Source organism: Electrophorus electricus, chromosome 19, assembly GCF_041902795.1.
Source record: "Electrophorus electricus isolate QZ-2024a chromosome 19, ASM4190279v1, whole genome shotgun sequence".
In the NCBI taxonomy this organism is placed as follows: Eukaryota; Metazoa; Chordata; class Actinopteri; order Gymnotiformes; family Gymnotidae; genus Electrophorus; species Electrophorus electricus.
The window spans coordinates 4,736,298-4,749,739 of NC_137515.1; the positions used below are offsets into that span (position 1 = coordinate 4,736,298).

Here is a 13,442-nt window from a genome sequence, read left to right on the forward strand (position 1 = left end):
AGGCTGCACTGTCCATCTCTGCTAAGCTCATTGTCCTCAAATCTTCCACGAGAACAGATCTGAGAATTGAGAATTACACATTAAGGACACATGGGTCTCTTTGTCTCTCACAGCTGGTAATGTTGTGATGTTGTTCTATATAAATGAGTGCAGTATAAACCAGGCAAGTCCAGTTAACTTCCTCTTAGGCTAGACTGCATTAGGCTGCCTCTGCATGGCCTGTGTGTGTGTGTGTGTAATGTGTGTGTGTGTGTGTGTGTGTGTGTGTGTGTGTGTGTGTGTGTGTGTGCGCGCGCGCGCGCGCACGTGTGCACTCGCAGGTTTGAAAGCATGCAACGCCGACACACCACGCTGAGGGAGAAGGGTCGCCGTGGCCCAGCCTACATGTTCAGCGAGCGGGGAACCAGCCTCACAGCTGAGGAGGAGCGGTTCCTGGACGCTGCTGAGTACGGAAACATCCCGGTGGTGCGCAAGATGCTGGAGGAGTCCAAGACGCTCAACGTGAACTGCATGGACTACATGGGCCAGAATGCTTTGCAGCTGGCCGTGGGCAATGAGCACCTGGAGGTGACGGAACTGCTGCTGAAGAGGGAGGGGCTGGCGCGAGTGGGCGACGCCCTGCTCCTGGCCATCAGCAAGGGCTACGTGCGCATCGTGGAGGCCATCCTGGCCCACCCTGCCTTCGAGGGCGGCCTGCGCTTTGCCCGGAGCACCCTGGAGCAGGAGCAGCGGGACGACGACTTCTACGCGTACGACGAGGACGGCACACGCTTCTCGCAGGACGTGACGCCCGTGATCCTGGCCGCCCACTGCCAGGAGTATGAGATCGTGCACACGCTGCTCGTCAAGGGCGCGCGCATCGAGAAGCCACACGACCACTTCTGTAAGTGCGCGGAGTGCATGGAGAAGCAAAAGCAGGACTCCTTCAGCCACTCGCGATCCCGTATGAATGCCTACAAGGGGCTCGCCAGCGCTGCCTACCTCTCGCTGAGCAGTGAAGACCCTGTGCTCACGGCCTTGGAGCTCAGCAATGAGCTGGCCCTGCTTGCCAACATCGAAACTGAGTTTAAGGTGAGGAATACCTGGTGATTTGTCAAGTCTCTGTCTTTTAAGCAGTGGCACATTTTAATCACTTTATTTAATAATTCAGGGATAATGGTGTCTTCCTGCAGAGGCCTGATGGTGTTCTAAAGAACATCCTGCATTTTTAATCTGTTTTCACACACCAACATCCTTTAGATTCATTTAGAATAGCTTCAGTCGAAAGCATAAGCAATAAGCAGGACTTCAGTTCACCCTTATCCTTAATCCAGTTGAACCTTATCTTATAGCCATAATAACATTGAGTTTTTTGTTTTATTGTAATTTATTTTTAAATTATGCACCACTCCTTTTAAACAATTTTAAATAAGGTTTTGTGGGGGCCGTTTTGTGATTATTGTTTTGGTTTATTTGTGTTTGATATATTTGATATATTATTATGTTTGATATATTTGATATATTATTTAATTTTTATTTTTACTTTTTTTTTTTTTATTTCAACATTAATGAAAATGTTTTACATTAATGTTGGTTTTGGTTTTCCTGGCTGCAGTGGCTTTGTGTCCAGAGCCTCTCTGCATCTCTGCAGCTCTTTGGCACACAGATGGATGGACGAGCTGGTGTAGAGCAGACGTTCTCTTTTCCAAGAGGCGCTCGGGGAACTCATCTAATCAGTGATTCTCACGGCTGGTTTATCAGCTTCCGGGGTTGATTTATCGAGCTGTTAATTGAAGCAGCTCTATCGAGGGTGCCACATAATCACCCTGGTGTTATTCCCTAATCTCTACATTGCAGGTTCACTCTTTGAAGACATTTGTATCACATTTGTATTTCTGAGTTTACTGTGATCTCAGAGTAAAGTTGTACATTTTTATTTATTTATTTATTTTTATGGATGGGGAGGGCAGATATTCTCCTGCTGTTTTTTAATTAATTTTTTTAAATTTCCGTTACAGTACAAAAGATGAGGTAAATTCAGCCCTTTATATAATCAGACACTGGTAGAATCAAACACTGGTAGAATCAGAGCCTTGTACCAAGAGGCTCTTTGATCAACAGTAACCTGTTTTTTTTTATATGCAGGCTTCTGTAACACAACTAAAAACCTTTTTTTTCACACAAAAAGTCTTTTTTTTCCTCTCATAGGACATGCACAGACAGTGATAATGGTAAGAGATTGATGAGTTTCATAAGAATAACCTACGTCTGGTTGTACTGCAGAACGACTACAGAAAGCTGTCTATGCAGTGTAAGGACTTCGTGGTAGGAGTGCTGGACCTGTGCCGGAACACAGAGGAGGTGGAGGCCATCCTGAACGGTGATGTGGGCCAGAACTCACCCAGTGACCACAACCGGCCCTGCCTCAGCCGGGTCAAACTGGCTATTAAATACGAGGTCAAAAAGGTAGAGTATGGTCATGTTCATATCTGCCTCCCCCCCCACACACACACACAATAACCCCAGATGATTCAGTGACATGAATCGATTGTCCTGCTTACATACCGTGTCTGTGTAGCCTGTTATTCCTCCCCATCGTTCTGCAGTTTGTAGCTCATCCGAACTGCCAGCAGCAGCTTCTCACCCTGTGGTACGAGAACCTGTCTGGCTTACGGCAGCAGCCTATCGGAGTGAAATGTCTCACGGTGCTGGGCGTGATGGTGGGTCTCCCTATCTTGGCCATTGCGTACTGGATCGTGCCCTACAGCAAGGTACGGTCCCACACACCCCTAGCGGTCGTTTAGGTGCTCCCTTCTCACCGCGGAGGAGACACATTTTGCCGTCGTCTGTGGCGGTCTAGCGATCTGTTTGCGCACTTGCCTCTGAGTTCTGAAACGTCGGTTATGATTCTCGCAAGCTGGGCCGAGTGCTCCGCAGCCCGTTCATGAAGTTCGTCGCCCACGCCGTCTCCTTCACCACGTTCCTGGGCCTGCTGGTTCTCAACGCCTCGGATCGCTTTGTAGGGGTCAAAAACCTACCCAACGAGACCATCACTGACCACCCCCGGCAGGTCTTCCGAGTGAAGACCACCCAGTTCTCCTGGACAGAGATGCTCATTATGAAATGGGTGCTTGGTTAGTATTACTGCATTCTGTGGCAGAGAATATTTGTAGATATTATGTAATGATGGAAAAATATAATCTGATCCAATATATATATAATTTGATCCAAATATAATATCCAGTATATGAAATTTGATCCAATATATATAATCTGATCCAAAATATACTTTGATCCGATGAGACTAGCATTCAAAAACACACAAAAATATGTAGTTTTTAATGATGTGTCAAATATCTAACTCCTGAAGACAATTATAATATAAGATAATGTAATAAAATTACCACATCTTTTATCATGCCTAGAATCTGATCATTTCTAGCCACTCTGATCCTGTGCACAGGAATGATCTGGTCGGAATGTAAGGAGCTCTGGGAGGACGGCCCGCGCGAGTACATCATGCACCTGTGGAATGTTCTGGACTTTGGAATGCTGTCTGTCTTCGTGGCATCGTTCACGGCGCGTTTCATGGCGTTCCTGCTGGCCTCACGTGCGCAGCTGTATGTGGACCTGCATGTGACCAGCTCAGACCTGACCAATGCCTCGCTGCCTGCAGACGTTGCCTACTTCACCTACGGTGAGCGAGGGGACATCAAAAGTCCCGCGCGCGCTGGCGGAACACTGATTCACGTGATGCAGTAAGCTGCATGGTCAGAGTGCACCACCTGGTGGCGAAACTACAGCTGTGTGTGTCTCTTTCAGCGAGGAACCGATGGCTTCCCTCTGACCCCCAGATCATCTCAGAGGGTCTCTACTCCATTGCTGTGGTCCTGAGTTTCTCACGCATTGCCTATATCCTGCCAGCCAATGAGAGTTTTGGTCCATTACAGATCTCTCTGGGCCGCACTGTGAAGGACATTTTTAAGTTCATGGTCATCTTCATCATGGTTTTCCTTGCTTTCATGATTGGCATGTTCAATTTGTACTCCTACTACCTGGGAGCCAAGTATAATCCTGCTTTTACCACGTAAGTTTAGGGAAATCTGTTCAGAGTGACCAGGCTTTGAAACATTTGAAACCATACTTAACTTTTGCATCACATTCATACACGGTGTGTGTGTGTGTGTGTGTGTGTGTGTGTGTGTGTGTGTGTGTGTGTGTGTGTGTGTACGTACTTATATTCAACAGGGTAGAGGAAAGCTTCAAGACACTGTTCTGGTCTATCTTTGGTTTGAGTGAAGTGATCTCTGTAGTCTTGAAATATGATCACAAGTTCATTGAAAACATTGGCTACGTGCTGTACGGGGTCTACAATGTCACCATGGTGATTGTGCTATTAAACATGTTGATTGCCATGATTAACCACTCTTACCAGGAAATTGAGGTAAAACCTGACATCTAAATGCTTGCTCTGATAATTCATAACTGAGCTACTGAGAAACAAGTCCTTCACATACTTGTTTGCGCTACCAGGAGGACGCGGACGTGGAGTGGAAATTTGCCCGGGCTAAGCTGTGGCTGTCCTACTTTGACGAGGGCAGGACTCTCCCTCCACCCTTCAACTTGGTGCCGAGCCCAAAATCCTTCTACTACACAGGTTTACGAGCTAGAACGTGCCTCGTCAGGCTTTGCAAGGCCAAGCGCCGTCGTCAAGGCAGCCAGCAAGATATGGACATGCCCACTTCTCAGGCAAAGGTCAGAGCCTGTGGCAATTTGGTCCACGCTTTGTCAGTTCTTTGTGTTGCATTTTAAGGAAATCAAACATGCATTTCTTTTCCATGTCAGTTCCGCAGGTATGGACCATACCGTGGCCAGGACCAATACACGGTCAGAAATCCCATCAAACACCCAACCAGATATCAGGTACTGAGGTTATTTATCTGTTTTGCCACTCACTTATAGATGGTATCCTAGACCCTGATTAAGCCTACAGCTAAACTTTCTAGTGGTGATTCACCACTGGCACTATGGTTTAGTTTAAATCTAGTTTTAGTCCAAGACTTGATCTAAGGTTGGTTTAATCTAAGACTAAGGTTATTTTAAGACTAGGTTTAGCCTAAAACTATGGTTAATCCATGTCTGGGAAACTTGCATTTAATATGACATGTATTGCTATGCATTAAACAGTTGTTGCCCTTGACATCTTGTTCATAACTCACTGGCCCCAATACAGAAGCTTATGAAGCGCCTCATCAAGCGTTATGTACTGAAAGCCCAGACTGACAGTGAGAATGACCAGATCAATGAGGGTGAGCCTGATGGAGTGCACACTGTTACAACTGAGGCATAGTTATCAGGGTGCTATCAAAGCACAGTGTATGTGTCCATCATTTATAAGACCACTTGTGCATATGCATGTCTGTGTGCTTGTGTGTGTGTGTGTGTGTGTGTGTGTGTGTGTGTGTGTGTGTGTGTGTGTGTGTGTGTGTGTGTGTGTGTGTGGCTCTTCAGGTGAGCTGAAGGAGATAAAGCAGGACATCTCTAGTCTGCGCTATGAGCTTCTGGAGGAGAAATCTCAGGCCACAGGGGAACTTGCTGACCTCATCCAGCAGCTTGGTGATAGGCTCAGTAAATTGGCCAAGAAACCCTGAAGAATATTATCCACTCTGCATTGCTAACACTGGGTATGCTATTCTGTATTCTACAGACTATATGATGTATGTTGTAGCTACTGTTTTTGAAATTTCATTATAAATCCCATCTGAAACTGTATCTGTTCTTTGTTATACATGTGTTCTACATCTTTTTTTTGACATGGCACTTAATCTGAGAGTTGAACACTATTGCACATCTTTAGTAAAAGACCTGTGGTTTGCCACATTAAGTGTGTGGACATTACTGTAGGAATTGAAGTATTAGGTGATCATTTCTGTTTTGGCAGTCTGATGCAAAAAAAAAAAAAAAAAACAAACAAACAAACAAAAAATGTGATACACAAGTTGGATAAATGTAAAAATAATTATAATATTAGTGTATTATGTAATTGTGTCATGTTAATAAAAAAGAACAAAACCACTTGTATAAGTGGTGTACATGGTAATACAGCACTTACAATACAGAAATAAAATCCATATGAAAATATCTCTGTGCACTTCAGCCATTTAATTCGTTAGCAGTGGTCTTGTATGTCTACACATCTATTGTAGACATACTTCACAGCTTTTTGTGTCTATGTAAACTGTGAATGCTAGGAAGGCCTGTACAGTATAATCACTATTTTTAATTAGGTGATATTAAATTAAAACTGCGCTAATTTAGCACTGACCGTTAGAAATTCGTATGTGCTTATAGCGCCATCTGCTGGCTGTCACGTCTAACGTCACGTGAGTTTTTTTTGTTGTTTGTTTTTTAGCGCTGTGGAACATCTGGGATTGGTAGACAAAGTAGTTGCTTGGTGTTCAGCACTATGGAAATAAGAAAATGTGATTACTTAAACGACTAAAATGTTATATAAATATGTAGGCTACTTTCTTGTTCCGAAATAATAAATATTTATGACATTAATATTTTGCATTATACAATAGTATACATTAATGTTATATTGTATCCATATAACATATATCATTATAATATGTAATGTATAACATGTTTAGCAAAATGTAGAGCTTTGTGTATAAATGGCCTACAATGAATACGCGCCCGTGTGTGTGTGTGTGTGTGTGTGTGTGTGTGTGTATGTGTTACATTGATACATCCCTACACCTCTTACAAGCAAAGGCCTGTGTGATAGCATGGGACTGTGAAATCTTTAAACAAGCCCATGAGGTATTTGGCTTGAATGTGATGTTTTAATCACGTTATAATTGTACCCTATGCGCGTAAAAATGGCATTGACTTTGTTTATAATTATCTTCAGTTCTTTGGTCGAATTATTTCATAAAGGCTGCAAACGTAGAAGAACAACATTCGAGGGTTGTTGTTTTATGCTTACATAGTATATAAAATATTTTCGGGTATTGAACAATTAGACTTACACTTATTGAAGTTTCAACCTTGTTTATGTTCTAAATCTTGTTTCTTTGCTCTCAACAATATAATACCACATACACTGGGCACTTCCAGATGGCACATTTCCCTTTTCGTCCTTCCCCCAAATTTTGTGCTGCGCAATAGTAAAATGAGTGAACTCGCTGAGGAAACTGTTTGAACTACTCGAAAGGGCGGGGTATTTTCGCGTTTATCGATTGACAAATACATTGCCCAATCGAAGAGCTGAATTTAGCTCGTATCCACGGCCGTTGCTAGGAAGTGACGTTGGAGGAAATTTCATCCCCACCCCGCATGTGAGAGCCTCCACCGAACCACGCGCAGCAAGAACGAACCGGCTGCTAGTGGTAACAACGTCACCGAGGAGCAACGAACCTCTGACCACGGCGAGGAAATCGGAGCAACCCGTAAGTGACCCCCTTTTGCTATGCTGGTAAAACAAAGTTTTGGGTTTTCTCACCCGTAGATTAAGCGGGAGAAAGTTTAGCTATAGCTAACGGGCTAGCGCTAGACCGCGGAGGATATCGCAGCTTAACGGTCGCTAGCCTGTGTAGCATAGGTAGCTAGCTAAGCTAACTGGGCTCCCTGGCTGTTAGAAAGAGGAGAGGCCGCGGTTCGTGGTGAGATGAGGTGGATAGCAATCGAGCGAGGAAACTTTAGTCCTGGCTCTTGGGTAAGCGTCTTATGCTGATTTCTAGCATTTTCGTGATTTTCTTGGTTCACTCCGAAAAAATAGTCATGCCGAGGTGGCACCCTAACGTTGGGCATGAATCTTAAAATCTGCTTGCGTTCACCATCTCGAAGCAGCTGACTTAAGCTATGGACCTCGCTGGTGTGAGGTGTGATGCGAGCTGACTGCTGTCTGGCTTCTGAGTTCAAACTGCTTCCCACCAGGTCCTGATACGATACAGGAAAGATGGCCGACGACCCCAGCGCAGCCGACAGGAACGTGGAGATTTGGAAGATTAAGAAGTTAATTAAAAGCCTTGAAGCAGCCAGGGGGTGGGTATAATTATAGCTCTCTTAGTCATGACATTTGGATCTCCGTTTTCCATTGACAGTTTCGTACAGATTTCCTCTGTAACCCCTTCCCTGTGCCAGCCACATGCTGATGACTAGGTTAACAGCTAACATGCTAACAGCTGCTGAACATGGATTGCTAGATAATATGACAGAGAGACGGGTTTATTTTTACGATGACATACTTTGGCAAGAAGCAGAGATTTTTCAGCACCGTGCTTCTAAATGATGGTCCAACTTGGCGAAACGTATTCTGCAGGGGCGAATGACTATAAAACGGTCTCTAAATCTGCTAGGGTAGTAAAGCAGTGTAATAGCGTGTCGCCTATAACCCATTTATGACGATTAACAGTTGCTCAGTAATATGTTTGAAATGTGTTTCAGTAGCGTTAATCTGTAGTGTTGACGTTTTTGACAGCTGCTGGCTCAGTGGGCTTCTTGAAAACATTTCAGTGTCGTGTGATGGACATTATAAACACATCATAAACGTTAATGGGTAGCGTCTTCATCTAGACGCTGCTCGGTCCTCTCAAGTATACCTTTATTGTGCAGTTATGAAGGATGCAAAGTTTGTGTGGTCTTTCAGTGCTTTTGTTATTGTTCGGCTGTTTTGCTACTGTTCGGTTTTCTACGCGTTTGGTCAGAAATATAATTACTAGTTTGCTATGTATTGTGAATGTTACCAGTACGTGACCTGGACGGTTGTTGTTTGTTTGTGTAACTTCCAGGAATGGCACCAGTATGATATCGCTAATTATTCCCCCTAAGGACCAAATCTCGCGTGTGGCTAAGATGCTGGCTGATGAGTTCGGCACAGCGTCGAACATAAAGAGCAGAGTGAACAGACTGTCAGTTCTGGGAGCCATCACCTCAGTTCAGCAGAGACTCAAACTCTACAATAAGGGTGTGTGTTCATTCATCAATGTTCTCAGGCTGCCATTGATTAGTAGAGACAGTGTGGGATTATTTGTCCCTTACTGCCATTTTTAAAATGACAGCCTCTTATGGTGCATCTTTCCTTATAGGGTATTATGACCATGATTTGTGTGTCCTTTTTGTTTGCTTTGGTTTAATATTTTTCTCATTGTCTTTATGTAGCACAAATGTATATCATAGAGCTATGTGACTGGTATTTGTCTGCAAGTTTTGTGTATATGTGCAGTGGTTGTTACTACTTACTGTTACTTCTCCACACATTTGGCCAGCTGTGTCCAGTAGTGTCCTTTCTTGATTCATTTGTTGTTATCTTTTTGCAGTGCCTCCTAATGGTCTGGTGGTGTACTGTGGAACCATAGTGACAGAGGAAGGTAAAGAGAAGAAAGTAAACATCGACTTTGAACCCTTTAAGCCAATCAACACGTCCCTGTATTTATGTGACAACAAGTTCCATACAGAGGTGAGAGATTAACTGTATATATTTCCTTTGGAACAGGAAGTTATACTGACGTTTATTTACATTTCAAGCACCAATGAATATACGAGTAATCTAGTGAAAGTATTGTAGTTATTTGTCCACATTCCTTATATTAAATTCATGCTCAGTTGTCCGGGAACTATTGAAGCACTTTAAACATAATGTAGTTGAATATACGCTATCTCAGCCTTAGAAATTAGTGCTGAGCAGAATATTTTATGAAACCAGAACCAGAATCAGCATCGTAGGTCCAAATCAGAATTTGTGTAACTGTTGTCCATCTTCAGGCCCTTACTGCACTGCTTTCGGATGACAGCAAGTTTGGTTTCATCGTGATAGACGGCAGCGGTGCCCTCTTTGGGACACTGCAAGGCAACACGAGGGAGGTGCTACACAAGTTCACCGTGGACCTGCCCAAGAAGCACGGTAAGACCCTGCCATTTGCACCACTCAAAGGTTGCCCGTTGTGCCCCCTGTCGCCTGTGTGTCCTCATGTACTCCATGTCTCCCTCCCAGGGCGAGGAGGACAGTCTGCCTTGCGGTTTGCCCGTTTGCGGATGGAGAAGAGGCACAACTACGTGAGGAAGGTGGCAGAAACAGCCGTGCAGCTGTTTGTGTCCAATGACAAGGTCAACGTTGCCGGGCTGGTCCTCGCTGGATCAGCCGACTTCAAAACCGAGCTTAGCCAGTCAGACATGTTCGACCCGGTATGTTCCTTTGCGTCTGTCGTGTTCTGTCGGTCATTTTGTGAACCTTTTGACTCTTTCTGATGGTTTGCTCTCCTCACACACCTGTTGCAGAGACTACAAGCAAAGGTCCTAAAATTGGTTGACATTTCCTATGGAGGAGAGAATGGATTTAATCAGGCCATTGAGCTGTCTGCAGAGGTGCTGTCAAACGTCAAATTCATTCAGGAGAAGAAACTAATAGGTAACAAACCTGAGAATGGATGCAAATGTTTTGACACCATGAAAGATTAATGCTTCTGTTCTCAAAGAATGTGTGTGTCTTTGTCTCTCTTGAGGGCGCTACTTTGATGAGATCAGTCAGGACACAGGAAAGTACTGTTTCGGGGTGGAGGACACGCTCAAAGCACTGGAGATGGGAGCCGTAGAGATCCTGATCGTTTACGAGAACCTAGACACTATGCGCTATGTCCTCCGCTGCCACGGAGCAGAGAGCAGTGCGCCAGAAAATGGTACGAGCACCAGCGAGCGTGCCCACTCTGTTTCTGCCTCTCTCTCAGTGTCTCTCTGACACCTCTATCTTTTCTCTTTCTCTATCTTCCCCTCTCTCTGACTCCCCCTTTTTTCTCTTTCTCTGATCCCCCCCCACTCTCTAACCTCCCTTCTCTGATGTCATGCTCTTGCTCTTCCTGTCTTAAATGTGAGGATCTAGGAGGTTCGTTGATGTCTTTTTTTTTTTTTTTGTCCTCTAAATTAGATGAGAAGACACTATATCTGACACCAGAGCAGGAGAAAGACAAGTCCCACTTCACAGACAAAGAGGTGCGTCTCCTTTCCGTTCGACTTGCATTATGAGGATGTTGCACACTAATAAGGTGAAGTTGTGTAATTTAAAAAAGAGGAGAATCTCGTATCTTAAGCATCTGCTAGAAACTGTTTCTTTTGGTTCATTGTTCATTAGGAGATTACTTGCTTCCTTTATCTACTAAATTTCAACAGAATGAGTATAAAGTAGTTTTATAGTTATGGCAAAAACATATGCCAGAGTGTTCAGTCCTTGTGGGTACCTTTTTAAATAAAATCAAAGGGTCATGGATAGTATTTAAGAATTTACCTTGAATACTTCAGTAGAGAAAAATAGATTACTATTACTTAATAGATTTCCTATTACTTAACCCTCCCTAATAAATAAATAACCTACTTATTATTAATTACTCATGCATGCACATCTGTTGAGTAGTTGGTTGTATCTTGGCATGCCTCAGACAGGACAGGAGCACGAACTCATAGAGAGTATGCCACTGCTCGAGTGGTTTGCCAACAACTACAAGAAATTTGGAGCCACCCTGGAGATTGTGACGGACAAGAGCCAGGAGGGTTCTCAGTTTGTGAAAGGCTTCGGCGGTATTGGTGGTAAGGGCTAACAGCAACATGGTTTTAATTAGTTTCTTTTCATTCTAGAAACCCTTGAATGGCTGCAGAGTGTCCATGGATCATTCTTTTTTTTATTTCTTTGTTTGTTCTAGGCATTTTGCGATACAGGGTGGATTTCCAGGGCATGGAGTATCAGGGTGATGACGATGAGTTCTTTGACTTGGATGACTACTAGGTAGTCTGGACTGATTAATGAAGGTGAATTTTCCAAGTAAAGGATCTTCCCTCTACCACTCAGTGGATGACAAGGGGGTGAGGGCCAAAGGGGGCGAATCGGCGAAAAAGGAGCTTGTGATGGGAGCGGAAGAGTAGTAGTATCTACATGTATGTATCCCTGACCTTACAACACAGTGACTTCATCTCCTGACCAGCTGAAGCTGCAGCAGACTTCCCCGCCAAGTTTGCTCCCCACCGCCACACCATTAACACCTCACAGCGACAGTACAGACATGACACCCGTGTTTGGCCCCGCCTCTGCTCCCAGTACGCATGCCACCAGGACCTGCCCCCTCTCCAGTCCTGCCTTCTTGACAACCCTGGCCCCACCACCGCTGTATTTTGCGAGAGGTTTATGGCATTTATTGATTTTTCTTTTTCTTTTTTTTTTTATATCCTCGGTGTATGTGGTAAGCAGGAAAGATTAAATTGCTGCTGCTTACACAGCCACCTGAAGCGCAATACCCAGAGCCTGTGTTTCTTACTGTCAAGTTTAAACCACCCCTTGTTTCTGCTGTAAGACAGTGTGGCGGGGAGGATGCTGTAAATCTGTATGGTGGTGAAGATGCACTCTGAGCCAGCTCAATCTTCTGCCGCCTGTCTTAGTGGACCTGACGGGGCTCTAAGATGCCTTTGAACAGAAGTACCATCACATCGCTGGATCTCTCATTTCTGCTGACTGTCTATGTAAAGACGGATGTTTTATTTTGGCCTAATCGGGCTTCAGTAATGTGCACCTCTTTCTTGCTTTAGCCCCTGGAATACCCCCATCCTTATATATACCTATTTGAGTGCCTGAACTGTGGTGTGTGTGTGTGTGTGTGTGTGTGTGTGTGTGTGTGTGTGTGTGTGTGTGTGTGTGTGTGTGTGTGTGTGTGTGTGTGTGTGTGTGTGTGTGTGTGTGTGTGACATGATGGCACAATTCACCAGATTCTGGACCTGCTGCCTTCTGATATTTTACTGATCTGGACATGGAGTTTGGAGCTTGTAAACAGAAGCTGGTTTACGGACTGAAGTTTTACACAGGAAGCCTGGTGGAGTACTGACCACGGTGGGGGTGCGCCAAGTTCTCTTGTACTATGACCGTATGGATGTGGACTTCGTCTCCAGGTTCATCCCTGTGCCTGTATCTTTCCATTTTAATTCCTCTGACACCAAGCCCTCCAGTTTGCCCATATGTACAGTGACAGAGGAGGGATGTGACACAAAGAGAGGCAAGCAGTGCGTGTAGGACCTCATCAGTGACCATGGCATGGTCTTACTTGGATATCAGATTTACTACGAAGCAGGCCAACTCAGCGATGTAGTATAAAAGGAGACAACATATCACAACAAAGATGCTCCCTATTTTAACAAATATTTTCTGTATTTTCCCATCTCCTTCCTCAGTCCATCAATATTTTGTATAAATCATTTGTTACATGAGGTCATGGATATTAAACATTCTCATTGTTTGCAAGTGTGTTTCTGTGTGTTGTCTGTTTTTTATGTATGAAGAAAATTGAGCATTACATTAGCATTTGTGGCTACATGGGGTTGCTTTAAATTGATTACAACAGAGTGGTGTGTTTTGCTGAAAATCGTTGGTGAAGTTGATAAAATTTATGACCCTAGTTACTTGTACGAATTTTACATAACATCCCAGT

The 13,442-nt window shown here is 44.2% G+C and overlaps 2 protein-coding genes across 5 annotated transcripts; both read left to right on the forward strand.

Annotated features, from left to right (window-relative positions):
* Positions 1-330: 330 nt before the first annotated feature.
* On the forward strand, positions 331-6,475 carry trpc7a (transient receptor potential cation channel, subfamily C, member 7a). 2 transcript variants are annotated; one of them, XM_081702353.1, is made up of 12 exons: positions 331-1,071; positions 2,263-2,445; positions 2,586-2,750; positions 2,897-3,113; positions 3,443-3,676; positions 3,802-4,066; positions 4,228-4,423; positions 4,513-4,734; positions 4,825-4,902; positions 5,213-5,288; positions 5,491-5,663; positions 6,392-6,475. In XM_081702353.1, the coding sequence occupies exons 1-11, from the start codon at positions 331-333 to the stop codon at positions 5,628-5,630; spliced, it is 2,517 nt and encodes an 838-aa protein (XP_081558479.1). In that variant the 3' UTR covers positions 5,631-5,663; positions 6,392-6,475. The 2 variants fall into 2 exon arrangements, with proteins under 2 accessions (XP_081558479.1, XP_026886495.2); XM_027030694.3 differs by lacking the exon at positions 6,392-6,475 and having other exon boundaries at positions 5,491-6,051.
* Positions 6,476-7,307: 832 nt separating this feature from the next.
* On the forward strand, positions 7,308-12,700 carry etf1b (eukaryotic translation termination factor 1b). 3 transcript variants are annotated; one of them, XM_027030681.3, is made up of 11 exons: positions 7,308-7,433; positions 7,921-8,028; positions 8,775-8,950; positions 9,303-9,442; positions 9,748-9,886; positions 9,977-10,167; positions 10,261-10,390; positions 10,485-10,658; positions 10,904-10,968; positions 11,412-11,559; positions 11,673-12,700. In XM_027030681.3, the coding sequence occupies exons 2-11, from the start codon at positions 7,943-7,945 to the stop codon at positions 11,753-11,755; spliced, it is 1,332 nt and encodes a 443-aa protein (XP_026886482.1). In that variant the 5' UTR covers positions 7,308-7,433; positions 7,921-7,942; the 3' UTR covers positions 11,756-12,700. The 3 variants fall into 3 exon arrangements, with proteins under 3 accessions (XP_026886482.1, XP_026886483.1, XP_081558246.1); XM_027030682.3 differs by lacking the exon at positions 7,921-8,028 and having other exon boundaries at positions 7,322-7,433; XM_081702120.1 differs by lacking the exon at positions 7,308-7,433 and having other exon boundaries at positions 8,815-8,950.
* Positions 12,701-13,442: the final 742 nt, after the last annotated feature.

Bases quoted from the DNA above. Each gene is read 5' to 3' on its own strand.
- etf1b (XM_027030681.3), top strand. From the start codon at position 7,943: ATGGCCGACGACCCCAGCGCAGCCGACAGGAACGTGGAGATTTGGAAG. The intron at 9,443-9,747 runs GTGAGAGATTAA...GTCCATCTTCAG, and splicing joins ACAACAAGTTCCATACAGAG to GCCCTTACTGCACTGCTTTC. The intron at 11,560-11,672 runs GTAAGGGCTAAC...TGTTTGTTCTAG, and splicing joins AGGCTTCGGCGGTATTGGTG to GCATTTTGCGATACAGGGTG.
- trpc7a (XM_081702353.1), top strand. From the start codon at position 331: ATGCAACGCCGACACACCACGCTGAGGGAGAAGGGTCGCCGTGGCCCA. The intron at 3,677-3,801 runs GTGAGCGAGGGG...TGTCTCTTTCAG, and splicing joins CGTTGCCTACTTCACCTACG to CGAGGAACCGATGGCTTCCC. The intron at 4,903-5,212 runs GTACTGAGGTTA...GCCCCAATACAG, and splicing joins AACACCCAACCAGATATCAG to AAGCTTATGAAGCGCCTCAT.